Genomic DNA, 24699 nt, shown 5'->3' on the forward strand with positions numbered 1-24699 from the left:
GCTTGTTGGTTTTCAATCCGCAAAAATTTCAAAAATGCTGGTTAACCTGTTGACATCCAAAACCAGCCAGTAAAATGAGCCTGGATGTTAAAGGGTTACCTGGACTCAAGTTCCTTCACCCTTGCTACAAGAATCAAGTTCTCCTGAAGGACGTCGTGCAGGATGCGCTGAAGATTACGAATTGGAATAGTGTCAGTCAGAGCAGCGCCACCCACAAGTTGGCGACTTACAGCCCCCACTCTCTTCGCGAGTTCCTGCTCCAATGAAGTACAACGTGCCCGAAAATCTCCCAAAAGTACATTAAGGGAAGAGTTTTCTTTCTGCATCGCCGCCACACGCTGAAGAAGAGTTTCATTCTCCTTCTGAATTTCTTTCCACCTCAGTCCACTCATCTGCTCCAAGTCCTTTGGCTGGGTGTTTAACAAGTCATCACCACCACAATCCCCATGACCGCCAGAAGCAACACCCTCTAAGCATGTCGTGGTATGGATATCACTGGAGCGCTTCTCTCTTTCCAAAACTTTTATGTGACCTTCCTTTTGTTTAAGGTCTTTTTGCAAGCTTGCGAGAGCAGAGCGCAGTTCTTGGTTCACATGTTGCCATTGCCTCAGCGCCAAGCGATGTTCAGAATCCTTTGACTCAAGTAGAGAAAGAAGTTCCTTTACACGATTGTCATTACCAGAGTTTCTAGATGAAGAAACTGCTACTGCTACGGCTGTATCGTCTGATAATGCCAAATCGGAGCTATTCTCTTTGTTATCCTCTGATACCGCTGCTAGTGCTTTCGGAGAAGTGTCCTCCTGAGAACGCGGAAGAAACCGCCTTACAACGTCGTGCATCAGCCGCATCGACACGTGGTAAATGACAGTGCGGTGCACCTTATCCAAAAGCTCCCACCGCGTCGCCGCCTTTTCCAAGTCGTGGTGAGTCCGTTGAAGTTCAAACTGCTTCTCGCGCAGCGCCTCGCGAAGGCGAGCAACTTCTTCCTCCAGCACCAAAACCTCCCCGCCACCTTCCGAGTACAATTCCTCCGCCCGCAGCTCAGAATCATTGATCTGCCGTTGAAGCTGCAGAAGTGTATTTTGAAGAGCACGGTTATCGCAAGAAAGCCTTTGCAGACGTTCCTTCAGCTCATCCCTCTCTGGCCCCTCCTCAGCTCTACATGTCACGACGCTACTCGCCTCTTCAGTTCCTTGCATCCCTCGCCGCGCCTCAGCATCATCGTGAAACAACAACAACAAACGATTCAACTGTCCTTCAAGCTGCGTGTTGTGAGATTTCAGTGCATCGCGTTCCTCCGCCAATGTCTCCAGCCGCGCTTTAAGCTGATCGTTACCATACAATAGCCTCTCAACCTTGGTACCAAGTGATTTTACTGCTGCCTGGGACTCTTGCAGCCCAATTTCTGCCTCAACTAAACGGACGGCGAGGGAATGCACCGAATCGACCTCGGCTGCTGTTGACTCCACCGTCACCGTGGGCCCGCCACACCCTCCGTTTTCCACCAACATGCACTCACCAACCTGCTCAATAACGTTCTTCATTGTGGATGCGGTGACCGTGGACTCACCGTTTTTGAGTACCCCCAAAAGAAAAGTACACTGAGAACGAGACAAAGCGAGATCATTGCGACAATCGTTTAGTGCAGACATACACGTCCCATACTTCTTTTCTTGTTCCCTCAAGTTTTTCCGGGCCTGCAACAACAGTTTTTGGTCACTCTCCATTGCCATCATCTTGAGCCGCAAAACACCACATTCCTCCTTGTAGTCACGCGTAGCTTCCTCGACAAATCGCAGAAAGCGTGACTTCTTCGCGCCTCCCGCAGCTGAATGTGACATCTCATTGCCTTTTTGATTTTTTACAACCACGCCCTCCAGCACAACACCGCTACCAGTGCAGACGCTACTGGTACTGCCATTGGCGGCACTACTGGAGTGTGGATCATTCGCATTCAAGAATGAAGCAACAGCAGGTTTTCCCTGAGAAAAATTCAAAAAAAGATCACGAAGCGCCTGCGCAGCACAAGGAGAACTTTCAGCAATGCTATCACATTCTACACGAATATTGTCGATGAAGGCGCAAAGTTCTTCATTAAGGTGTCGAATGGACTTGTAGTTGGCCACAAGTTCCTCCACCGTCAGTGGAAGGTCACTTTCCATGACGGCCTTGCCATCAAATGTCATATAAATATATACACCTTTCCGAACCCCTCTTTTTCTTCTCCACCCTATTTGGTTGACATACTCAAAAGCGCATATATACAGACAAAAAAAAATTACATATATTAGAAAATGGAAAAAAGAAAAGTGCCGTAAAAACGTGAGTGGCATTGAGTGCATTCATTGGGCTCCTATACCTTTCTAACCCATTATGCTCTGTGTGTTTCTGCGTGCGCGCTTCCCACAGACCTTTTATTTGTTTCTTCTCAGCACATCAGCTGGCAAACGGAGTGAAGAATATACGCCCCGCTGCGGCAGCTCTCACCCCCATCCTAATTACGAACATAAACCCATGCGCTCGCTTTTTTTGTCTTTGTGTCTCCCTTGAAAAACACAGCTTGCCCCATCGGCATGTTGCTTCTCCCGTGGCTCGGTCACTCCTTCATCATTTCTTCCAACATTTCAATTTGAGCATCGCAGTTCCGGCACCACGTCTCCAGCTTTCCGCGCAGCCTCCCAACTTCCTCAATTCGAACTTCTCGCGCTGCAAAGTCCTGCAAGATCATTACGCCGCCGCGTTGGTCAATGCGCCCATGCAACAACCCATCAGACATCATTTCAATAAGCAATTCCTCCGCCTCTAAGGGTGTGGAAGCACCGATGGCACCTTGCACATCTCGAATAAAAAGCACACCGCCCGTGTCATCGCGAATGCATAGAGAGAGAACAGATAACTTATTCATCTTCTGATAAACACATGGCGTCAAATGCTTCTTTGCACTGCCAGGAAGAAGATGGAGTTCATCCACCATCCCGTAGCAAAGGATCTCCATCAGCTGTGGGATCCAGGCAAAAGAAGGATTGCTACGGAGCTTCTGCACCGAATGAAGCTCAAAAAGAGATCCATAAAAAAAAAGTGAGGGCGCATTGACAGCCTCCTCGGCTAACCTGGCGGTGTCAGCATCATTAACGGAGTCACCAATAAGGTGGATATACTCCTTCATAGAAACCATGGTCAAATCACCGTCCACGTGCAACACAGCCGTACTACTCCTGCCATGTCACACAAAGCATATAAAAAAAGAAAAAAAAAAACCGGAGGTAAGTCCATTTATGCACAATGGAAATAAATAAAAAAGAGAACGGGGAAGTAACCAAAAAAAAAGAAAAAGCATCTTTATTTTTTTTTTTACCCAAAAACTGCATTATCCTGTAACAGTACTGTATCCAGAAGTAGAAAACTCAAAACAGTCATCACATGCACACGCACACACGTAAGCACGAGCATATATAATACGCAAGAGTGAAGTCTATTCTCTTCGGTCGTTTTGCGAATTCTTGTCTCCCTCCACCCGCTTGATATTCGTATCCCCGTACAAAACCTCCCTTAACTTCACCCACAGAGTTTCAGCATCTTTTCTCGCCTCCACGTAAGCAGCGCGTGTCCAGACCGCCACCTTCTCTGGTGCATCACGCTCCATTCGTGCCGTTTTCTTGGCGACGCGCTGAAAAAGCGGTGCTCTCGATCCCTCCGAGACAATTGCCGAAAGCAAAAGACGCCTAAGATAGTTCAGTGGCATCGATGGGACAAGATACACACACACAAAAAAAAAGAATTATATATCAATATGCATATGATGACGGAAAGGCTGTAGCCTAACAAGGGGAAATATATATATATATATATGTATAAACCCACTTTGCCACCCCAAAGCTAAATAACCGTTTATTGCTCTATCCTAAGTACCGCATGCACGCATGCACAGAAAATAAAGGAAAAAAAAGGTAAAAAAAAAAAAATTAATAAAATAAATGAAGCAACGCCTCGGCAACATCTAATGAGAAATGTTTTTAGGTTGTCTGCATTATTATTATTATTATTTCCCTCAACTCCTTTAGTGTCCCTTTTATTTTGTTTTCACTGACATTAATCCTCTCCAAAGAAACTTCCCCATTAATAGCTGGAAAAAAAGGAAAAACAAACTTGCACGTTTAAGTGCGGCTTTCGCTTGTGATGCTCTCATCCTGGAGCTGTTTCCACTTCTTCCTCCCTCCATTCTTCGCTACTTCTCACTGTAGCACTTGACCTTCTTCTTATCCTCCATCTGGTAGATGGCATCTTTGGGAATGTTGTAACGCTCTGGTAACATCTCAATAAGTTGAGCGGCCACATTCCCCTGAATATCAATGGAACTTTGTTTCAATTCCTCCGAAGAAGTCACGCCGGCTCCGCAAGAAAACAGCTTCTTCCATTCCCGCGAGAGGTCCTTCAGGTTGAAACCAAATAAATCCAGGCCCTTCACGGAGGTAGTCATCTTACGTCCCTTGCGTTGCGTCACCTCCACGAGGACAATGCGCTCGATTGCTTTCTTCGTCCCGCGACCCTGCACAAGTCGCTCTAGACGTTCCCGCTCTGTGAGCGCACGTCGCTTGCGGCCACGCTCTTCAGCCTCAGCGAGTTCCTTCGCATGTTCAAGAAGCCATGGCCGGCATTGTTCGTACATTCCACTGTACTCGCACAGCTCTGCAGGAAATGTACATATGGGGCAGTAGAGTACCTCCACAGGCTCAAAACACGCGATAGCAAGATCCTCCTCCAACTGCCCTGCTAAGACCATCCGCTGACTCCCCAGCATTACAATCATCCTTCCGGTTCACCTCTACTTCCCTCGTTGTTTTCTCATCTTCCATATTCGACACCTTCGCTGCTGGAACCGGTAGCTGGTGCGCCTGTTCCTCCTTCTTTCCCTTGCCGCCGGCAGCTCTGCTAAGTTTGTTGCCATGGTAAACTTTCTTTTTGGCTACGGGCTGCACCACAACGGAACTGTTGTCAGAATGTGTGGAGGATTCATCACTAGGCACATCCCGCGGCGATTTCTCCTCGCTCGGCATCTCCTCCGTCCCGTAGGCAGCCGCAGACTTATTCTTCTTGTTTCTCCCCATTCTCAAGAGTGATGGATAGCTGATAGGGCTCAGGCGCTGCGTGCCGTCCAATTCCTGCAGAAACAAACGACAAACAAACAAACTAAATAATGACAATAACAATTATAATAACAATTTTAATAATGACGCAAGCCTCAAGGAAGCAATAAAAAAAAAATGCAAAATAAACATTCAATTCAAAAAATAAAAACAAAAAATGAAAATAAAAAAGAGAAAAAGACATGCATTCAAAGAAACCACAAATAAGAGCAAAGTTCAGTAAAACAGCTAAAATATTACAGGAGAAAGAAACATAAAATAAAATAAATCAACTGGACTCTTTTCGTCTTTGACTATATATTGCATTTCCGACCCCGCATTTCCTCGAGTACACATCAATCAGCAAAAAAAAAAAAAAAAAAAAGTGTTATTTAAAACGATGGTGGAAGAGGAATTTTACGGTGATAAAAGAACAATAACAATAAGCACAGAAATTTCCCGCCTGTACCGGAAAAAAAAAAAATAAATAAATAAAATGAATGGAATAAAAAAAAAAAAAAAACACTCAAGGTTGATATTTCGGTTTTTATATGAAATACATATAAATAAATATATAAGTCTTCATTTCCTCCTTTTCAAATAGTTGCAACGTTATGTACATACGCGTGTGCAGAATTACTTTGCCACAAAAAAAAAAAAAAAAAAACAACTTCAGATAATGCAGCACCATTCTCGTCGTTCAAACCCTGTATTTCCATCATTTGCATATTTCATCGGCGGTTAACAATGAGTAGACACTCTTACGTCTTCTCTTAGCATCATTGATAAGTAGGTGAGGGGGTGGTACAAAGAGACGATGCGGTTGATACAAAACCTGGTGGTTCTGAAGAAGGATGAATCACGGACGGGAGGTGCGTAGCAGCCTCAACAGCTCTAGTACGTGGCCGAGAGGGTGCTTCTTGCAAATCATTTGCTGTTCCTTTCGGTTGTAGTTCCGCTAGTGAATAAGAGTTTGGTCCCTTCCTAATTCTCACAACGGGCGGAAGCTCATTGCTCGACGGTGGATTTGGAGGGTTTTGGGATACCACACGCACAATTGTTCGTTTTGGTTTGTGAGCATTGTTCCCAGCCTCGTTACTATTGCCAACGCCGTTGGGCCTATTGGAATGTGAGAGTATCTCGCAAACATCCTTTTTTACCTGAGAAAGAATGTCGCGGAACTCTTTTTCGTTACTTTTTGCAACGTTCAGCGCGACGTCAAAGAGCTGCTTGCGGGTATCGCTGATGACAGAGAGAACCTCCTCCCTGGGCATGCCCATGTGTTTTTGAAGGTTGCGAAGCTCAACCCACACATTGTTCAGCTCATCGAGGACTGGCAAAGGCATGAGAGCCCCTGATTCCGGGTTTATTGACACACGGTTCTCCGTGACTACGTCAAGCCGCCGCTGATCCTCCACACGGCGCTCCAACACCCGCCCCTTCTCGATCAGTAGAGAAACCTCATTGCGCACGGCGTCGTCGAGGACTTGGATCTGATTTTGAAGAGCATCCATGTCGCCATGGGAAGTGAAGACACGGTTTGCCTCGCTCCAGAGTTTGTTAAGTGCAGCCGCTACTGCGGCGTGCATCTCAGAGCGGTAGCTTAAAAGGGGTTTTATTCTTTCAAGCAGATCGCTGTGGGAAGCCTGAACAGCAGCCTCCAACAACGAACGCAGCTGCCCTCCACTACGCTCCACCAAGGCTGAGAACCCTTTAAGTTCCTCACGTAAGCGTTGCTGGTCTTCCTGCAATGCATTCATGAACTTTTTGCCATTGGTCACATCCTCAGAAAGATTTTCCAGGGATTTCATTTTGACCTCCAGTGAATGTGCCAAGCTCTCCGCAGTTCGACGTAGTTGAGCTGACAATTCTTCGACAGACGTACCGATGTGCGAAACCCTTTGCTGAAGTTTCAGATCGACTGACGCCACTTGGGAAAGAATATTTCTCCATCCATCCTGCAACTTGTCGCCAAGGTCCACCACACTCGAGCGCCAGTTGGCATCAATCGTTTCCATCCGCTCCCGCTTAGCAGCCAATTCGGCGAGAAGGCGTTGATACTCCGCCCGGTGGGCCGTCTCAAATTCCTGCTGTAGAGAAGACATGTTCGTGATATCATTCGCCAAAGTGCCGTGAAGAGCTCGTAAAGCGTCCCGCATGCTTACTTCCGCAGCGCTCACACTCTGCCTAACCACTGAAATATCATTCCCCAAGGATTCATGAAGAGATCGCATGTCTGCCCTAACCTTCTGATCCACTCCAAGCAGTGCTGCATCCATCGACTGAACAGAATTCTGAATTTTCGCAACAAAATTTTCAGATAAAGCCCTAATATCATTAGACACGGATTTGTGCAACTCCTTCAAGGAGCTGCTGAGTGCGCTTTCCACCATCTCAACCCGTTGACGAATGCCCATAATTTCTCCATTTGTGTGTTGCTGCATGGAGTGCATGTCAACACGTAGGTTCTGCTCTAAAGAATTCATGGCCGAAGACTGCGACTGCAACAACGATTCCAAATTGCGTAACGCCGCCGTAAACGAATTTTCTGATGTCTGCATTCGTTGATAGCAACCAGAGATATCACTATTCGTCTTTTGTTCTAACGCCTTGGAGGTACCCTGCAATCGCTCCTCCAGTACTTGTAAAGAAGAAGATTGACGCCTAATGGCGTCCTTCAAAAAAGCAATTTGGCTGTTTTGGTTCTCCATTGCTGTATTCATCCGGGATGAGAATTCTTCATACCGTGCGGCTTGCTCGCCACGATTACGCACCTCACTCGCCGACGCGTGTTCCTCCAACACTTTGAGACGCTGCAGCACCATCACCATAGTGGACTCGCTCCTACGGAGGAGATCCTCCATTGAGGCTACGCGATTGCTCAGCGACTGATACGCCTCCATTGAGCCGCGATACTCTCCCTTCAGCCTCTTTTATTTTCCTTGACCCCAACGCCACACCGCAGTGCGAGGATGCTTGCCAAGTGATCACCACCACCCAATAGAGAAGGACCAATGCGAATCAAAGGGTGCTAATCCAAAAAATAAGTGTTGTTATCTATTTTTATTCAACCAAATTAAACCAAAAAAATAAAATGTAAGAAAGTTTCAGACACAAACACATAAATAATAATAATAATAATAATAATAATAATAATAGCAATAAATAAGCAAATAAATAAGATTGAAAAAAAAAAAAAAAAAAAAAAAAAAGGTAACATTAAAACAGTATGCGTTATTTATTTATTATTATTTCTTCTTCCCTCATGGTTCCGATGTTCTTCTCTCAAACATCCAAGCGTGTGGATGTGTGTGAACTTTTTTTTTTCTTTACTCCCTTTTTCCAGGTGAATTGGAGAGTAAATAAACAGCCTCGGCGCGTTGCCTTTTCAGCGCCAGCCCATCATCCACAGTGGCGACGTCGCGAATAAAGGGGGGTTCGCTCGTGAGTGTCAGTGGACCCAATGAACGAGTCACGTAGTCAATGTAATAAGTCCGCCTCAACACCTCGTGGAGGCGTTGACTGTGTCGCTGCATGTACGCCAGAAGCGCCTCCAAAATTGTGCGTACTGCCGGCATTGAGGCCAACTCCGTGAAGTGATGACTCGCCAAGACACAGTGCATCACCAGGCTTGCGACGCTGCAATGACGAGCGTTGCTTACCCACTCACGCGTAAACTGAAGGAGCCGCAGCAATTGTTCCTCACCAAGAGAGGGAAGAATCGAGCGACACAAAGAAGTTTCGCAGTCCTGTGCGTCTTTTACGGACCACTTCATAATAACCTGACGCAGGTTCCGTGGATGATTCAACTTCAACGCAAGCAAGAAAGCCTCGGTGTATCGACCCCTGCGCATGGCGTTTGCAAGCTCTTGCTCTTTGAGGATCACCTCATGACGCTCGCTGCGCACACGTTCCGCTTCCTCTGACGTGTAGTCCTCTGTGGCCACCAACACACCATCTGCAGATCCAGATAACAGCAAGACATTCTCATTCTCCTGCTCCACAAGACTCAACGCCCATATTCTGTCCTCGTGTGTTTCTCCTGACCAAACCACTTCTGATTCAGCAATCGCCCAAACACGCAAAACACCCTCCGCATTTCCCGTCACAAGTTGTGTCCCCTTATTAAAGAATGCCACCTGCAACACCGGGGTGCGGTCCATCTGCAGCGTCTTCACACACGTCAAGGAAATAAGTGACCACAAACGGACACTTCCATCGTTGGATGCCGAAGCCAACACACGATCACACGGTGAAAATGAAAGACAAGACACTGCACGACGATGACCCTTCAAAGAAGCATCTCGAAAAACTTTTTTACCATTGATTTTCCACAGATTAACGTTCTTGTCCTTACCGGCTGTTGCCAAGTACTGATCATTCGGGGCAACTGCCATCGCGTGAATTGGCCCCTCATGCGCGGCATTAATACCGGAGCGGTGCGAGAAGATAATGGGAGAAGCGATTATTGACATTTTAACCCTCTTCTCATCGTGTGGCAGCGCCGGAAGAACGTGCATCCCGACATCCCAGAGACGCAGGTTCTCATCCACACCGACAGAAAAAAGCACAATATAGCTCTCCGATTGTTTGGCATTGAATACAATAGAGGTGATATCGGCCTCATGGCCTCCCTGACCAATTGCAATGGTTTTCCAATTGGCGGTGGACCAGAAGCGGATCTCACAATCCTTTCCAGCCGTGGCAATTATTCCAGCATCTGCAGAAAAGGCACAGGTCAATACAATGTCTTTGTGTCCACGAAGGATCTGGGATGAAATACATCCGCTCGTCGAGTAGCACCTCACATCTTTGCTGTTTGTTACAACCATGCGTTTAAACGGAAATCCTGGTGGAAAGGGCTTGAGGTCCAGCACTTGGTCTAGAAACCCCACCAGTGTGGATGAAGCATAGTACCCGCTCCCTTCCATGTCCGGGAGAAGATGAGAAATATTGAAGGCGGCATCAGCAGCGTACAGAGACGAGGAATTCCCGTCATCTAACAAACCATACAGAGGCCCTGCCTCGTGAACACCCTTTGGGTTTTGAACCGCCAGCAAACTTCGAATTGCCCACTCATCATCTGGCGGTCCATCAGCAGCCACCGAAGGTCCTCGCATCCTGCGTGAGAGACGCAAGGGCTCCGTGACACTAACGCTATACGTAGAGAGTGTCCCGTCCATCGCACCAACATGAATTCGAAAGGGGGATTCAAACAGTGCACTGGAAACGTGCTCCTTCACGACAAAGCTACGCACCTCCCTCAAAGTAGATGAATCCACCGTACAAATGGCAAGTTTGCGGTCACGCCCAATGGAAAAGAGATGCTCGTTATTAGGAGTTAAACATAAGGATTCTACCGCCGACACGTGAAAATGGCCGTGTGATATCAGTGTTTTGTCAACAAAATCAAAAACCGCCACATGGCCTTCAAAGCTTCCCACACAAATATATTTTTCCGCAGGGTCAACGTAAACGGAATGCACAAGACTGGCAGATGGAATGCGCAGATTGTGTGTAAGGTGATGATTAAAAACATCCCATATTTTCACTCCGCCATCTGTTGAACCAGAAACAAGGTGTCTTCCACTGAAGGTAAACTGAACCACAGCAATCGCCTGCTGAGCCGCCGTCCAGCTGCGCAACGGGGTAAGTACACACGAAAAGCTCCCGTTGTTATCAACAGAAGAATCCACCAGCGATGAAGACATCTTTACATCTTCCTCCTCATGGATACAGTCAAGTCGCAGCACATAGACCTGCAGGGTTCGAGTCCCTACGGCAATATAACTACCTGGTGGCGCTGATGCATGAAGGGAGAGATCAAGCGACGTTTCGTTCACCTCCTCCTTATTCGCCTTTCTTTCTGCTCCTTCCTTTTTTTTGCAGACCATTCTCCTCTTATTGTTCTTGGCTGCACAATTAGTACTTTCAACTGCCAGCTCTTCTGGGTGCAGAATAGAGACGGCATCCACACGAAGAATGACGTCTTCCAGCGGCAGCTTATATGATGCAATCAGATCCCCCGTACTTGCCCAAAGTACGTTCACAGTGTCGCCGCAGGCCATCACAAGAGCCTCTTTACTTGACGATGAGGATATTAACGACGATGAGGAAGTACCCCGCGGAGCCGGCAGCCGCAACGAGGCAATGTTACCCCCGCTGTACACTGGGTACTGAGACCATTTTGTTCGAAAACAGTTTTTTCCCTCCATACGTGCGCGCCAGCACCCTCCACACAGAGACGCCAATCCCAATCGACGGTCAACCAGAGTCTTTCCTTCGTTCTTTTTCTCGTTCCCCTCACATGCAAAAATGACCATCCACGTAAAAGAAAACCAAGAAGCATCAAAAATAAAACAAAAAACATATAAATAAATCTACGTACCACCCACACACACACATACACGCACATTTATATACAATATAACAACAATGAAAAAAAAAAAAAAAAAAAAAAAAGAAAGAGGCCTCAGAGCATAAAAACAAATAATTTACACAAAAACATAATGCTCATTCGTTTAACCAATCGTCTTCCGTCCCACCATCGAACTTGCTCACAAGACCAGGCACAAGTTCATCTATCTGCGAGACATTCACGGAACCGGCGCCTCGGCCCCTCAATGCACGAGTCAATGCGTCCTGCACGGTCGCGTGCTCCTTGATGGGTTCGCGTCGTCTTTTCCGTGACGTTCGAAAATCTTCAAGTTTTTCAATTTCCTCCTTGGTACGTGCCCTACCAAGGTCCCAATCTTCCTTGTAAAGAGCCTCTCCCACCTTCCGGCGACGCAGTCGTTCTTCATTGTCAAGCACCAAATAGAGATCCAGATCGGTGGTGTCTTCCAAGGCGGGATCTTGCAAGATGATAAACTCCCATGGCAATGCGAAGCGTCTTTCGCTGTCGTAAAGCACCTCTGTAAGGGACTCTGGCATGGTCTCCACACTTCCCGCGGCGATGGGCGGAATAGATGGACTTTGGGAAGGGTCGTCTCCCATCTCTGAGAAATCAAAATCCCGACGAATTCCCAGCACATTAGGATCGTGGTTCATGAGTTTCCGGTAGTACGCCGTCATCGGCTGCATTGGCATATCCAACTGTGTTTGGAGGGGCAGTTGCAAAACCCCGCTAATGGACTGAGACGCACTAACTGGGTCAAATTGTTCTTGCTTCAAAAGGATCTTCACCTCCTCCCGCCGCACACACTCCCGGACCTTTTCCGGGTCGATGGGCTTCGCGTTGGGAAGACCAAGTATCCGCAGTTGCTGCTGCGGCGACAGTTTGGTCAGATCTAAATTCTCCTCGTTTGCTACGGTGTTTTCCATCTCACAGTGTCGCACAAGAAAACGCCGCCACTTCTCACAGCGTTCTGGTGTCGCAGGAGCGGAGACCTTTGCCTCCGAAACAAGCTCGTAGTACGTTGCTGAGAGTTTCCTCATTTCGGCATCCACATCCATGTCGTTGGAACGCATTTGAGAAGAACTAAAAGAAGGAGGAAGTGAGCTTTCATTCTTCGTGTACTCATCAATACTTTGTAACCCAGCCGTTGTTGTGGATGCAAATTCATCAAGACGCTTCATAATGGTTCCCGCCGTCAGACGAACAAAGCCACACACCTCATCCGGAGAGCGCGGGATGTTAAACATGTAGCATGCGACGAGAATGGCTGCAACACAAACACCCATGGGTCGCCTCCCACAAGCAATCCAATCATCCCGCATGGCACGAAGGACTTTCAATGCACATACCACCACTGGTCCTGTCATGGGGCCCAAATTCATTTGCTCCGCAAATCGGTGTACCATGCAGGAAGGGTCAATAACAGGCAATTCCGTGTGGGTGGCCTCGCAAATGTTCCGCATGTAGGACAAAATCTCATAAGGGCTTTCTCCTGTCACATCAGAAAAGTCATATATCATATGTGATGTTCTTTCACGACGGCACACTGCATAAAGAACAGCAGACAAAATGGAAGGTCGAGCACCAGACACTGCGTTCAATCCTACTGCTAACTTGTATAAAGCAACTGCCATCTCAACCATGTCATCGCTAATATCCAATTGACGTGCAATGGAAAGCATGCCGCGTCGTGCGGCTTCAGTGGAAGGACGTGCAGATGGCATCCTTGTTCCAATGACCCCCCGTGTGGGACGAAAGTGACCAAGCGAACGCAGGCTCCGTGCATTGGCCTTCTCTCCACGGGCAAATACTGGATCAAGTTCAAGCTGCTGATCCTGTACAATGTCACCGCAGAGGGTGCACGTGACTGTCCCCCTAACACGGTCCGAGTACTGCGCCGAGGCAGGGTGCGAGCAGAGAGGCATGACGACGCCACCCTGGGATACGTAAAGAATTCAAAAACCGTAAAAAAAAAAAAAGGGGCCCCTTTTTTATAAATGGGCTGCAGAGGTCACAACAACGCCTCGCCTCCGCCAAGGTCTCAACACACAAGCAAAAAGAGGATACCATAAAATCGAAAATAAAAGGGGAGAAAGGGGGTAAATCAACCTCAAAAACAAGATCGGTGTAGGCCAGACAAACGAGAAAATCCGTGAACACTACATTCCTCTTTCATTCCAAAAAAAAAGGCGCGTGAGACAATCTCAGGCAACTGTCCTCATTGCTACGCAGGCGTCATCTGGAGGAAACTCCGCCCGGCGCAATAAAAGCTTGGAACACAAATCGATACCGTCCCTTCAACTCGCGTTCCACAACACGCTGTGCCCTATAACAGATTGCCTCCAGCTTAGAATAAAAGATAAACATGTAAGCAGGACGATCAAAAAAAACCTCTGTTATGACTTCAGTAGTACCAGAGTCCTTTTTGGTCCATCCAATGATGCGATGGCGCATCTGATGTGGAATCTCATGCGGCAAGACTTCAAAGAAGCATTGACGCAGCAATTCCGAGAGCCGGTCGACAGTGGTGGCATCGGTTGCCTCGTTGCGAAAGAATTCCCATTCCCCTGGTTTGGCGTACCTGCAAAGGAAGTCTTTAAGCTCTAAAAGGCCACTACATCCCTTTACACTTGTTTCATGAACAGCTGCAATTGGCAAACACATGGATTCAAAATCGGTGCGCATAGAAAAGTACAACTCTCGATGTTTAGGAGTCTGAACCTTATCCATCATTGTAATAACCAACACAACGGGCATCTTACGCAGAGAAGCACGATGTACGACTTCTCGAGCAACCGCCTTCTGTTCAGGTTCAACAAACCCAAGACCTGCAGGTATTGTAAGGAGGACAAGTTCCGTCACCATCAACGCATCCCAAGCGCGCGCTGAAGGTGCAGCGTGCCGTCGACGGTCCTTGTCACTGTTGATAATGACTACGCCTGGTGTATCAAGCAATACCAGCTGGGTGTTATGCACGGTCGCAACTCCCTTGATCCAGTCTTTGGTGCTACCGCTACGGTTACTCACGGCCCCAATGTGGCTTAAGGAAAGTGCATTAAGCAATGATGTCTTACCAGAGTTCTGCGGTCCCAAAAGGGCCAGTTTAAGCACGTGCGGGTTGGACGGCTGTGCAACGGCGCGGTTTGCACCAGGCGATGTACCCGATGGTTCTGATAAGCCGACCCACCGCGCCTTGTCATGCAGTGGAAACGCCTCTTCCACAGAAGTGTAACGGCGCTCCTTGTAGATGCGAGCGAAGCGCCGTGCCGCGTCATCCACCTTACTCTCCTCGTGTTCTGAGAGCACCGATGCGATACGCTGCTCCCACCGCCGTCGACTGTGGAGTGAATGCAACTGCAGAAGGTTGCGAAGGAACATGTCAAGCGGTGATCCGTTCCACCACACGACAGCTGCATAAGGAATAGAAAGAAAAAAAAAAGCCAGAGAAGGTAAGGAGGGAAAATAAAAATAGATTAATGCACAAACAAACTGTAAAGGGATGCTTGAAATGTGGAAATTCATGCCGCACACACACACACACAAAAAAAAAAAAAGAGAGATGTGCCAAATAACTCGCTTCATGCCGTTGACTTACAGGCCGCAACCACGAAGCTCCTCTTGCAACAGGCGACAACAACGTGCAAAGCGCTTCCCGCTGCCGCAACAACAGAAAGAAGCATCCAATGGAGAACAAATAATTTCTTCGCGGAGCTTCTCATCTTGAATGGCGCGAAGCGCCTGTGGCGTCCCTATGCCCTTCAAAGCTGCAAAGACAACACGCTGCTTCTCGACGGCAGAAACACCCTGACAAGCCGCCACGCCATTATAATTAACAACAGCAACAGCAGCGGTATCGTTAACGACGGCGACATCCGTCCCATTCGCAGTGGCCCCTGTCCTATTAGATTTTGAAGCACCACACACATTGACATCCATCGTCTGCTCCCGCGGCCCGTAATCCAAAGAAGTAAATATTCCAAGCAACACTGTCACCATCACATATATCTTAACGGAATCCGGATAAATTTGTCCAACCAGGAAAGCTCCCACCCACCACACAATGCCCCGCACAACATAATTCAAGAAAAGCCTCCATCTCCTTGATGGCACCCGCATGCTGCGCGCGGTGACAGAGAGGCTACTGATATCGCAAATGCACGCAAAATGCACCACTCCCTCCCTCACACTCTAAATGGCAGTAAAGAAAACAAATGACAAAAATGTTGTAGCCCCAGCAAATAATAAATAAATAAATAATAATAACATAAATAAATAAATAAATAAAGATTCGAGTCATACAAATCAAGCATGAAGCCCTGGACAAACAAACATATTCAAGTTTATTTAAAGCAGCGCACCACAACTTTGTAGAAGGCCTTATGAAAGGGCACATCCAAAAAAAAAAAAAAAAAAAAAAAAACATACAAATTGGGATTTCGAAAAAAATAGTTCCAGGAGCATACAGCCCCTCACACCCCCTCATGAGGAATTAAGCCTTTTCGCCTTCGTGAGAGCGTTGTTCGCCACTCTCACTCACCTGCTGCCATCAAGACACGTTTTTTTTTGTTATTTTTGTTGTTTGTTCGTGGTTTATGCTCTTGTTTAGCCTCTCCCGCACCAAGCTAGAGGCCGCTATTCGCACCAACGCCATACTACGGACAAATATGAACCAACTCTTTCACTGTCTGTTTTATTCTCCCTTCTTCACTGTCCAAAAGGCCGCTTCTACGGCCTAGCCAAACCGCCCTCACTCTCACGTTGTGGGGCACCCCTTTTCGTCCCATTATATATGGCAAACCCCACAAAAATGAAAACCGCAGCAAGAAGTAGCAAGTACACCATCAACAGCTTGAAACGAGAAGAAGCAGAGTCGGGATGCGTGGGTGATAAGGGGTTTTCAACGCACAAGTAGGCAGTGTGGTTTTTTTCACCAATACAGACGCATTGGTCACGAAAGCACCAGCCGCTTATACAATTCTTGCAGGAATGCATGGCAATAGCTAGTGGTGATAAAGCTACACTCAACGGCTCTGCATCCATGGAAGTACCATCAACAGACACAACAATGGAAACCGGGTATTCATCCGCACTGCCAACAAGCGTGAGAAGAGTATCCGCCACCGTAAACGTTCCCATAAACGTCCCCAACGAGACAAAAAAGGGAATGTCTGAGACAGCCCGCTGAAGCGCCGTTTCATTCATTGTTGAAACAGAACCGTTCGCTTGGCCTCTCCGCGGTCCATACGCGCGCAGTTCCACGCGACTCTTCCCAGAGAAGGTGCCATTCACAGAAAGAAGAACATTGCTTCTACCCTCATACGTGAAAGCCACAGCCCAGTTGTATGTTGCTCTTTTTGGCATCTCTCCCTGGGGAAGGTAAAAAACGCATACTGCTGAGGCCACGCTGCGTTGGCCTGCAGTAATTGCCAAGGTTGCATATGTGACGGACGGTGTTAAATTGGCAACGTGTACCGCCGTGCCAGCTGCCACACGGTACCAAAACCCATTATCGATCGAAATAAAAAGATATGGATTTACACCTCGCGATGCCATTTCTAATACCACATCTACAGGGCCCTCCGAGCTGCCACCACATGGTGCGGGAAGCAGGACCGGCAACTGACTTGAGTCCACGATAAGGGTTCCATTGGATGGTACAGCGTACAGGGCATCATTGAGCGATGCACAAAGCTTGTAACTCCCTGGGGTGTCGATGACAAACAGCAAATTTAAAGAAAATAAATCAAGAGAATTTCTCGTGGAATAACTTACGCCGATATCATTGCAGGGAAACTCTTCACGAACAAAATGAAATTCGCCCGAGTCAAGCCCCCAACCTTTTACCACAATTGTTATCCCTGCGCCCGTAACAAAGTCCAACGACGACGATGTCCTATTCACAGCCCACCATCGTGCTAACTGTATCGACCCACTGGTTTCATTTCTAACATCCGTTAAATATTTATCAGAAAGGCAGTCCCCGGTGCGAGTGTAGTACTCCATTCTTAGAGACGTCGGTAGACGCTGCAATTGAATCATCACAAAAGGCCCTACCGTCTGAATAAAAATAAGTTCTGTCGTACCAAATGAAAGGCAATTTGAAAGCTGCCGCAACAACAAATCAACAGAACCAGAGCAATTTTCGCAGCCAATGCGACCCACGAACCACGGGGTCACGGATAAACCGAGCGGCAGCATTTCATACCGACAAATTAAAATTGGGCTGTCCGCCTCCAACGGGGAAGAAGAGTGGGTGCACAGTGTGACCGTCACATTTATGGCATCTGTCTGCGTGGGCTTCAGAAGAAAGGAGCCATTGCCCGAAATTTTTTGGAGTGTGGCACCAGTCGAAGATGCATTGAGTCCAAGCCTCCACGGATCCCTCTCGTACCCCGCGTCAGGCGGAGGCACTATTGTTGTCACAAGAAGAAGAGGTATCATGGGAAAACTACGACCACATTCCGGTCGCAAGAGCGGCATTGGTAGAGGAATGGGCTCAATTTCGTACACGGCGTGTGCGGATCGTTTATTATGCAGATCGTCCAAATACGTGCAGTTGACGGAAAACCGACCAGGGATGTCAAGCCGGATGGAATAGATCAATTCCCCATCCTTCTTATCGACAGCTAATGCCCGTCCCATTGGATCTTTGCATGTCACACGAATAGGTTCTGTGTAAACGACATCAGGTGCCGGTAATAGCACAGGGGGAATAGCCTCAGCAATCTCATATTTCCTCCAAACAGCATTCATTACGCCACCCAACGATATGGATCTTACTCCCACCACATTGATACCAACAGTATCTAAAATGAAAACAAATTCACTAAGGGGCTGCCAACTTAAACCATTTATTGAAATTGTGTTATTTGCCTGAGGATCCGATTGATAAACAAGACACGAAACACCTCCAATGTATTTTCCTGAAGCAGGATACATCTCTAAAATTACTCCCGTTGTAAAAAAAACATAGCTTGCACGAACAAGGTCCTCTCCATTTATGACAGCTGTCACATTTGTGCTCTCGTTTAGCCAAAACGGACCCTCGTAGGGAAACCCGCGAAGGTCCTCATTTTTGAATATAAGAGCTTTATCATTATCCCTTAACCCTTTAAGGAAAAGCAACACAGGGCCCTGGGACACTTCGCTTGGTAAAGGACTAAAGTAAGCGCCGCTTGGGGTTGGACGTGGAGGTATTGAGTAAAATGCCTGACGCTGCAAAGCTTTTTCTGAAGCAAAAAGAGCTAAGGCATTCACAGTTGAGTTTCTACTCAACACTATGGGTCGTAAGTATAAAATGCCTGATGATGTTGTGGGTGTGGAACCGTCTAATGTGTAGTAGATTTCACATGGACGTGGGTAACAGGTGATTTTAACAGGTTGATCAGCCCGCAGTTCCGTGCCAGATGAGGGCTCAAACTGCAGAACTGTCTCTGGTGGTGTCCACCTACAAGGGAGCCCCACGTCACAGAATTGATACCGTATGGAAGGATTCATCGTAAAACAGCCGGGGCGTTCAAGCCCACTTGGATTTCGACAGTAGTTATGATTTCCCACACCCGTCAAGGGGTCTGGTATATGCGTGTCATGACGATGGGGTTGCTGTTCATTCCATTTCTGGCATGGAATCCCCATCTCCGTAAAGTTTAAATGCCCACGATAGTCCTCACCATTTGGCAAATAATACCCCTCCACAGGATCACATTTCGTGGATCCATACACGACACCTACGTCACCCGCCAACCACACAAGGAGACTGAACAAGATAACTGCATGGAAATCACGCAGCATTTGTTAAATTACCGTAACTCGCTCTCTTTTATATTTTTTCTCCCTTTCCCTTGGTTTTGGAAAACCTTCTGTTTTTCTTTTTGCCTCGTTAACGGTGTTGCTCGTTAATGCAACAAGGCACGCTGCGGAAAGTAAAGGTCGTAAGACACCCCCCACTCTACAAATGAAAAAACAATAATAATGCGATGACTAAAACACCATGGGACCGTGTCGATGGCGTCCCTCCGACTGCAGCGCCAATCCGCCTCCCTCCCGCTCTGTTCTATATGCACTTTCTTTGTGAAGGACTGTGTAATCCCATGAGCAGAGAAGAGAAATCAAAAACAAAAACAAAAAAAGGCAGTATTGCAGAGTTGCGAAATGCCATATGCTGCTTTCCTCAAGGAAACACATCACGCAAAGAAGAAAAAAATCAATAAAACTAAAAGGATGTGTCATATATATATATATATATATATATATATATATATATATATATATATATATATATATATATATATATAGGGGGTCGGCAATGTCCCCCTTTGTCACTCGACAGGTCCAGCCACACATAGAAACATAAAGAAAGAGAAATTCTGAGAGAGTGAGTAAGAAGCTCAGGTGTTCAACCCGTCTTGCAGGGACTCCCAGAGTGTCATCATGTCTTTCTGAACAATCCATTCCAATTCCGGGTCGCGATCGTCCACAGTGGTGCTTGAATTCAACTCTCGTTGAGTGGGAAGAGACTGTGAAGCATACAATTTTCTTCGAGTTCCTCCTGATAGAGGGGTCTTCACCAGCCCAAGCGCTGCAAAGTCTTCAACGGTCACATCCGTTGCAGTCTTCTCCACACCCCCAAAGCCCAAACTTGAAATTTCCGGAGAAGGAAAAGATCGTGACGGCAAATAAAGTTGCGAGGCCTGACGCCGCTGCCTAACTTCTTCCTTCAAACGTACTCGATCGGCTATACGTCTTTGCTGCTTGCCCAAATGAAGCCGTACTTGCCTGGCTTCCTGCCGCTCCCTTGACAAAAGCGCCCGCCTGCGCTGTTCCACCAGCACCTCTTGTTCCACTCTCAGCTGCAGCTGACGGGCCTTGACGATCTCCTCGCGTATAACCTTCTCACGCTCTGCGTCGATATCCGCTCGGCTGCGGCGGGTCACCTCATCTTTTCGTGTCTTTTCACGCTGTGTTTCAATCAGATGGTGATGTTTGACCTCGCGCCTCAACTTCTCACGACTCATATTGTACTTTATTCGTCTCCTGCAGGATTCCCGCATCGCTGCCTCCTCCCGGACCTCCTTCTCCTTCTCCATTCGTGCCTTGTCAAACGCAGTCATCTCCCCAATTGCCTTGGTAAGCTCTGAAGTCAGCAAATTCATCGTCTCCTTCCAACTTCGCTCAACACGCTTCGAAGACCTCATCGCCTGGCGTGACAAGAAAGCCAAATGCTCCGCACGCCCCTCAGAAGCCCGCGCCAGCAACGCCTCTCGTTCTCGCTCCAGAGCCTCACGTTGTGGCAATTCTGCTGCTATGCGCTCTCTGATGCCGGCCAGACGTTTCTCATTCATGTATTGAAGCCGTGCAACCGCCAAAGATCTTCGCTCCATAAAGCCACGCCCAACTCTTCCTATCCATTGGGATGCCTCCTCCTTTGCCAATTTGCCCAGTGCCAACAGCGCCCGGAGTGTGCTCGAGCGTAGAAACACTTTGCTGCTTCCAAGCAACAACGCACCATCCATACAGCACGGGACAAACTCCGTCGCTAACACACAAGCCTCTCGAAACCGTGCACTGTAGACGGCAGCATTAAAAGCCGTACCATGTTTTAGTCGTGTTTGTTTATCGGAATAGGGACGGCGTAAAGGTGGTTTTCCTTCTTCACCTCGTGAACCAGAGAAATCAAGGTGTTTCCTGAAGATACCGTGCTGAAAGGCATCACAGCAATAGCCTCGCACTGCAAGGAAAAGATATTTTTTCACAAGCAATTTATATTTTAGGCTGTGACAGTACCCCTGCCCAAACAGCATGACAGAACGCAAAATAGCACCGTACTTTAATTGCGAAAAGACAAGTTCTGAGTCAAATTCATGCGGACTTTTATTTCTATTTGGTTTAATGCATCTAATCCAGAAGATATTGGAGGCCTTTAGCCTCGTCATAAGTAATTCTATCTGAGAGCGAAACTGTGCAATAATGGTGGTGGCGTGTGATCTTGGAGTTGCTCCCTTCGTGTTATTACCCACAAGAGGCATGTAACCCTCTGCTGTGGAACTCGCCAAAAAGGCACCACAAATCTCTTGAACAAATTCATTACTGCTTGCAGCGCACGTTGACTCCGCCGCTGTGGAGATTCGATTCTTTGATGACATATTGCTGGTGTCATAAACCACAGTGGCACAGAAGTGTTGGAGAGATACTTTGGAGGGACTTGATCGGTGTGGCCGTATCAAACCAGGAAAAGACTTTTGTAGTGAAGTCAATAATGCGGCTAAGTTGGCACCACCTTCCTGACGGGACCGCTGAGCGAGAACACTGTCGTCGTTAATGATGTTCAACACTCCTCGAGGACGTTGTACCAGGAGTTCAAGCGTGGGAACACGCTCCTGATTCCATTCGGATGGCCAATCAATATCAACACCCTCTTGCGCTGCCTCAGCGAGCAAACTATCAAATGTGGTCTCCTCGTACAAACGCTGCAAAGTCTCGTTCGTGTAGTTGATCAATAACTGCTCCAGATCGTTGTTGCCACACTTCTCATCCTTGAATTCAAATCCAAAAATGTCCAGAATTGTAAACTCAGCGCAAACAGTTTCCATTGCAGTGTTTGATGGAAGAAGCGCTTCATTTATGTGGCGCAAGATGTACTGAAAAAGCGACTCGTAAAGATATTTCGCGGTGGAGTCTCGAGCCACCTCAGCCGCCCCACAGTGCAACTCCCGGAGATCGGTTCCAAGCCGTACCGTCGTTAAAAGCGTCTCCAAAGAGCGGTGGTCCTCTGTAAAAGAAAATCCCAGTAGATTTGACGCCTTTTCCAATGCAGACATCGACGCGGGAGAGACAGAAGCGGGGGCAAACATATCACGAGCTGTAAATTCGATATTCAGGAGATAGAGAATGCCACACAGAACCTGCAAAACCATCGCCACCTTATCATCGCTAAATCCAACCGACCTCAGTGCCACACGAAACTGAAAGAGTGTGTACGGTGGAAAGCTGAGACAAAGTTCGTTCGAGCCAGAATGCATAGCACGGAAGAGAATCGGGTCCCACGTGTCAAAGCTATTTCGCTCCTCGGGTGTTAAGCCGTACCTTCCGTCAAACAGCATGCTGAAAATGTGAAAAGTCGACTCACCCGGTACACGAGCCAATAAGCGTGACACCTCCAATAGATAGCACTCAACTTTGGCACCAACTCCTTCTCCAGTGCGCGGGTTTAAATAAGTCGTGACACATTTCGCAAACCGGGAAGAGTTGTCATTAAGAGGCGTCAAAGCGTTCCCAAAAGACTCAAGAAGACAATTCGCTGCGTCAAGAACATGCAACATGCGTCCACATATGGTCCGCTGCGACGCAGTAACTTCATAAGAAGAAGAAAAATCACTTTCCTTGTCAAACGCCATCTGACCAAGAAGATGGTGAAGAACAAATTTCGCGGTTTCCGTCTTACCCGCCCCGCTGTCGCCTGTCACGACAAGAGCCACTGGACACGGGGGCTCCACGGCATCCACATCTGATTCTAAACCAAATTCATTACCCTCACTTTCTCCCTTCGTTGAGCAGCTTTTCACCGCACAAAGGGCTTCTTTAACTGACTCCACTATGTCCTTTGGATGGGGGGCATGAGGAGGATAAACCGTGCGCTGGTACGGATTTAATGCCAACAAGACCCGGCCGGTAAAAGTGTAGTGTAGCCCACCAAAATATCGTTGTTGCAAAGCATACAACAAAACAGCATCGCTCGGCTCAGTTAATGTAGAAAAATCATTGAGGTCTAATGGTGAGCCTTCATAACTGTAACGTCGCATGCATTTCAAATTAACCTGGATACGACTCCCATCCAAAGCTCCCCCTCGGCCAACCCGTTCTACAATAACAACGCCATCGCTGATTTCTTTGGTCTTCTCACCGGCCCTCTTACCGGTGGTGGCAGTCGGCGAGAATTCAACAACCCTCCCCAATTCCCACGCCGTGGCTGATGCAGCCTCTGAAGGGAGTACTGGACCCGGCAGAAAAAGAACCTGCGTTCCAGGGCCCCATTCAGTACGCATGAAGGGCGTTTGCAATTGCACTGTGACCGACTCTTTACTTGCCAAGGAAGAAGATGTATTTTTCGTGTCCCCAGAGATCACACTCGTCCGTGGCTTGTTTGTTGATTGGGGAGGCTCTCCAGCTCCTACTTCATCTCTTCGAGACGTTGAGTGCCGTGTTTCCTGTGACTCGCCTCCGCACACGACGTTGTCGTGGCATTCTCGGTTATTACTGTCATCATCGTCGCTGGATGACGAGATGTACGTCACCGAACCCGCCCGCCCACCATTACGCATCGTCAGCCCCACCACCTCCTGCCACGGAGAGATGTGCACAAAAAAGCGAAAACCAAAAAACGCAACGATAAAAAGATACAAAACTAAATAATAAAAAAATAAAAAAAAACACTTACACTCCTCTAAAGTCCAACAAAAAGAGATGAAAACAAAATACACGAAACAAAGATGTTAAAACAAAAATAAATGGGCTGTTAAAATGGAAGGACGTTGAAAGGAATACGCATGCATGAGATACAGACACACGGGCTCACACACAAAAAAGATAAATCCCGCGCAACGTTTCTGGCGGTTCCATCGGGCCGTGAAAGACGCCACATCCAAAAGAAAAAAAAAGCGATGCGTCAAGTTGCTTCACTTCTCTCAGACAAGAGACGAAGGAGTTGATGCGTAGTAAGCCGTCTCTTCTCATTCACTGCTGCCCCTGTCGCCTTCCGCAAAATGATTCCTCTTTCAACGAGCCCTCCTCCAAAAAAAAAAAAAAAAACATCACCGTGTGGTTCAATCTCGTCTGGCGACTGAACCCCACCGCCTCCCATATGAATTGTAATTATCGCCCGGATAACTCCACGGAGAAGTCAATAAAATCCAAAGAATATTTGTCCCAATTCTCACATTGAGGCATGAGTTCCTCCGCCTCTTTTTTTTTTTTTTCTTCTGCTCTCTTCCTCCGTCACGCCGCTTCAAAACTATGACGATATCTTCTTTCCGTGTCGCGCCATGCCGTTTTCAGTTGCCGGCGTCCACCAGACGGAAAACAGTAAAAGAGCGGTGTCTCCACCGTCAAGGTCGACTGCATGACACAATGATTAGAACGTCATAAGAATATCATTGCGGCACCTGGTGCTTTATATATATATAT

General features: G+C 47.4%; 9 protein-coding genes and 1 pseudogene across 9 annotated transcripts, besides 22 other annotated features; all 10 read right to left on the reverse strand.

The window, feature by feature from the left end:
* Window positions 1–3421: part of a sequence feature (areas merged during assembly that could not be assigned to a particular haplotype. This can correspond to areas where the two haplotypes were merged or to regions with more than two copies in the genome that were merged during assembly.) that runs on past the window's edge.
* On the reverse strand, window positions 96–2342 carry Tc00.1047053507093.130 (hypothetical protein, conserved; the record flags this gene model as incomplete). Its single annotated transcript, XM_815450.1, has 1 exon — window positions 96–2342. The coding sequence occupies one exon, from the start codon at window positions 2340–2342 to the stop codon at window positions 96–98; it is 2247 nt and encodes a 748-aa protein (XP_820543.1).
* Window positions 2597–3175, reverse strand: Tc00.1047053507093.140 (hypothetical protein, conserved; the record flags this gene model as incomplete). The annotated part of the gene is made up of 1 exon (XM_815451.1): window positions 2597–3175. The coding sequence occupies one exon, from the start codon at window positions 3173–3175 to the stop codon at window positions 2597–2599; it is 579 nt and encodes a 192-aa protein (XP_820544.1).
* Window positions 3422–4128: a sequence feature (areas merged during assembly that could not be assigned to a particular haplotype. This can correspond to areas where the two haplotypes were merged or to regions with more than two copies in the genome that were merged during assembly.).
* Window positions 3832–3854: a microsatellite.
* Window positions 3927–3975: a sequence feature (A-rich).
* Window positions 4129–11110: a sequence feature (areas merged during assembly that could not be assigned to a particular haplotype. This can correspond to areas where the two haplotypes were merged or to regions with more than two copies in the genome that were merged during assembly.).
* Tc00.1047053507093.150 lies at window positions 4226–5107 on the reverse strand (annotated as a pseudogene).
* Window positions 5250–5412: a sequence feature (A-rich).
* Window positions 5489–5508: a microsatellite.
* Window positions 5596–5646: a sequence feature (A-rich).
* Tc00.1047053507093.160 (hypothetical protein, conserved) lies at window positions 5903–8026 on the reverse strand (the record flags this gene model as incomplete). The annotated part of the gene is made up of 1 exon (XM_815452.1): window positions 5903–8026. One exon carries the CDS (start codon window positions 8024–8026, stop codon window positions 5903–5905), a length of 2124 nt encoding a protein of 707 aa, XP_820545.1.
* Window positions 8248–8288: a microsatellite.
* Window positions 8310–8335: a microsatellite.
* Window positions 8453–11446, reverse strand: Tc00.1047053507093.170 (hypothetical protein, conserved; the record flags this gene model as incomplete). The annotated part of the gene is made up of 1 exon (XM_815453.1): window positions 8453–11446. One exon carries the CDS (start codon window positions 11444–11446, stop codon window positions 8453–8455), a length of 2994 nt encoding a protein of 997 aa, XP_820546.1.
* Window positions 11111–11186: a sequence feature (areas merged during assembly that could not be assigned to a particular haplotype. This can correspond to areas where the two haplotypes were merged or to regions with more than two copies in the genome that were merged during assembly.).
* Window positions 11187–16875: a sequence feature (areas merged during assembly that could not be assigned to a particular haplotype. This can correspond to areas where the two haplotypes were merged or to regions with more than two copies in the genome that were merged during assembly.).
* Window positions 11562–11589: a microsatellite.
* Tc00.1047053507093.180 (transcription factor, putative) lies at window positions 11637–13445 on the reverse strand (the record flags this gene model as incomplete). Its single annotated transcript, XM_815454.1, has 1 exon — window positions 11637–13445. The coding sequence occupies one exon, from the start codon at window positions 13443–13445 to the stop codon at window positions 11637–11639; it is 1809 nt and encodes a 602-aa protein (XP_820547.1).
* Window positions 13756–14898, reverse strand: Tc00.1047053507093.184 (hypothetical protein, conserved; the record flags this gene model as incomplete). The annotated part of the gene is made up of 1 exon (XM_815438.1): window positions 13756–14898. One exon carries the CDS (start codon window positions 14896–14898, stop codon window positions 13756–13758), a length of 1143 nt encoding a protein of 380 aa, XP_820531.1.
* Window positions 15112–15636, reverse strand: Tc00.1047053507093.190 (hypothetical protein, conserved; the record flags this gene model as incomplete). Its single annotated transcript, XM_815455.1, has 1 exon — window positions 15112–15636. The coding sequence occupies one exon, from the start codon at window positions 15634–15636 to the stop codon at window positions 15112–15114; it is 525 nt and encodes a 174-aa protein (XP_820548.1).
* Window positions 15761–15805: a microsatellite.
* Window positions 15916–15940: a microsatellite.
* Window positions 16246–19311, reverse strand: Tc00.1047053507093.200 (hypothetical protein, conserved; the record flags this gene model as incomplete). Its single annotated transcript, XM_815456.1, has 1 exon — window positions 16246–19311. One exon carries the CDS (start codon window positions 19309–19311, stop codon window positions 16246–16248), a length of 3066 nt encoding a protein of 1021 aa, XP_820549.1.
* Window positions 16876–17087: a sequence feature (areas merged during assembly that could not be assigned to a particular haplotype. This can correspond to areas where the two haplotypes were merged or to regions with more than two copies in the genome that were merged during assembly.).
* Window positions 17088–19090: a sequence feature (areas merged during assembly that could not be assigned to a particular haplotype. This can correspond to areas where the two haplotypes were merged or to regions with more than two copies in the genome that were merged during assembly.).
* Window positions 19091–19785: a sequence feature (areas merged during assembly that could not be assigned to a particular haplotype. This can correspond to areas where the two haplotypes were merged or to regions with more than two copies in the genome that were merged during assembly.).
* Window positions 19748–19814: a microsatellite.
* Window positions 19786–24699: part of a sequence feature (areas merged during assembly that could not be assigned to a particular haplotype. This can correspond to areas where the two haplotypes were merged or to regions with more than two copies in the genome that were merged during assembly.) that runs on past the window's edge.
* Window positions 19908–23837, reverse strand: Tc00.1047053507093.210 (myosin heavy chain, putative; the record flags this gene model as incomplete). Its single annotated transcript, XM_815457.1, has 1 exon — window positions 19908–23837. One exon carries the CDS (start codon window positions 23835–23837, stop codon window positions 19908–19910), a length of 3930 nt encoding a protein of 1309 aa, XP_820550.1.
* Window positions 23877–23946: a sequence feature (A-rich).
* Window positions 24687–24699: part of a microsatellite that runs on past the window's edge.

Source organism: Trypanosoma cruzi, genomic scaffold (genome assembly GCF_000209065.1).
Source record: "Trypanosoma cruzi strain CL Brener 1047053517123 genomic scaffold, whole genome shotgun sequence".
Classification (NCBI taxonomy): Eukaryota; Euglenozoa; class Kinetoplastea; order Trypanosomatida; family Trypanosomatidae; genus Trypanosoma; species Trypanosoma cruzi.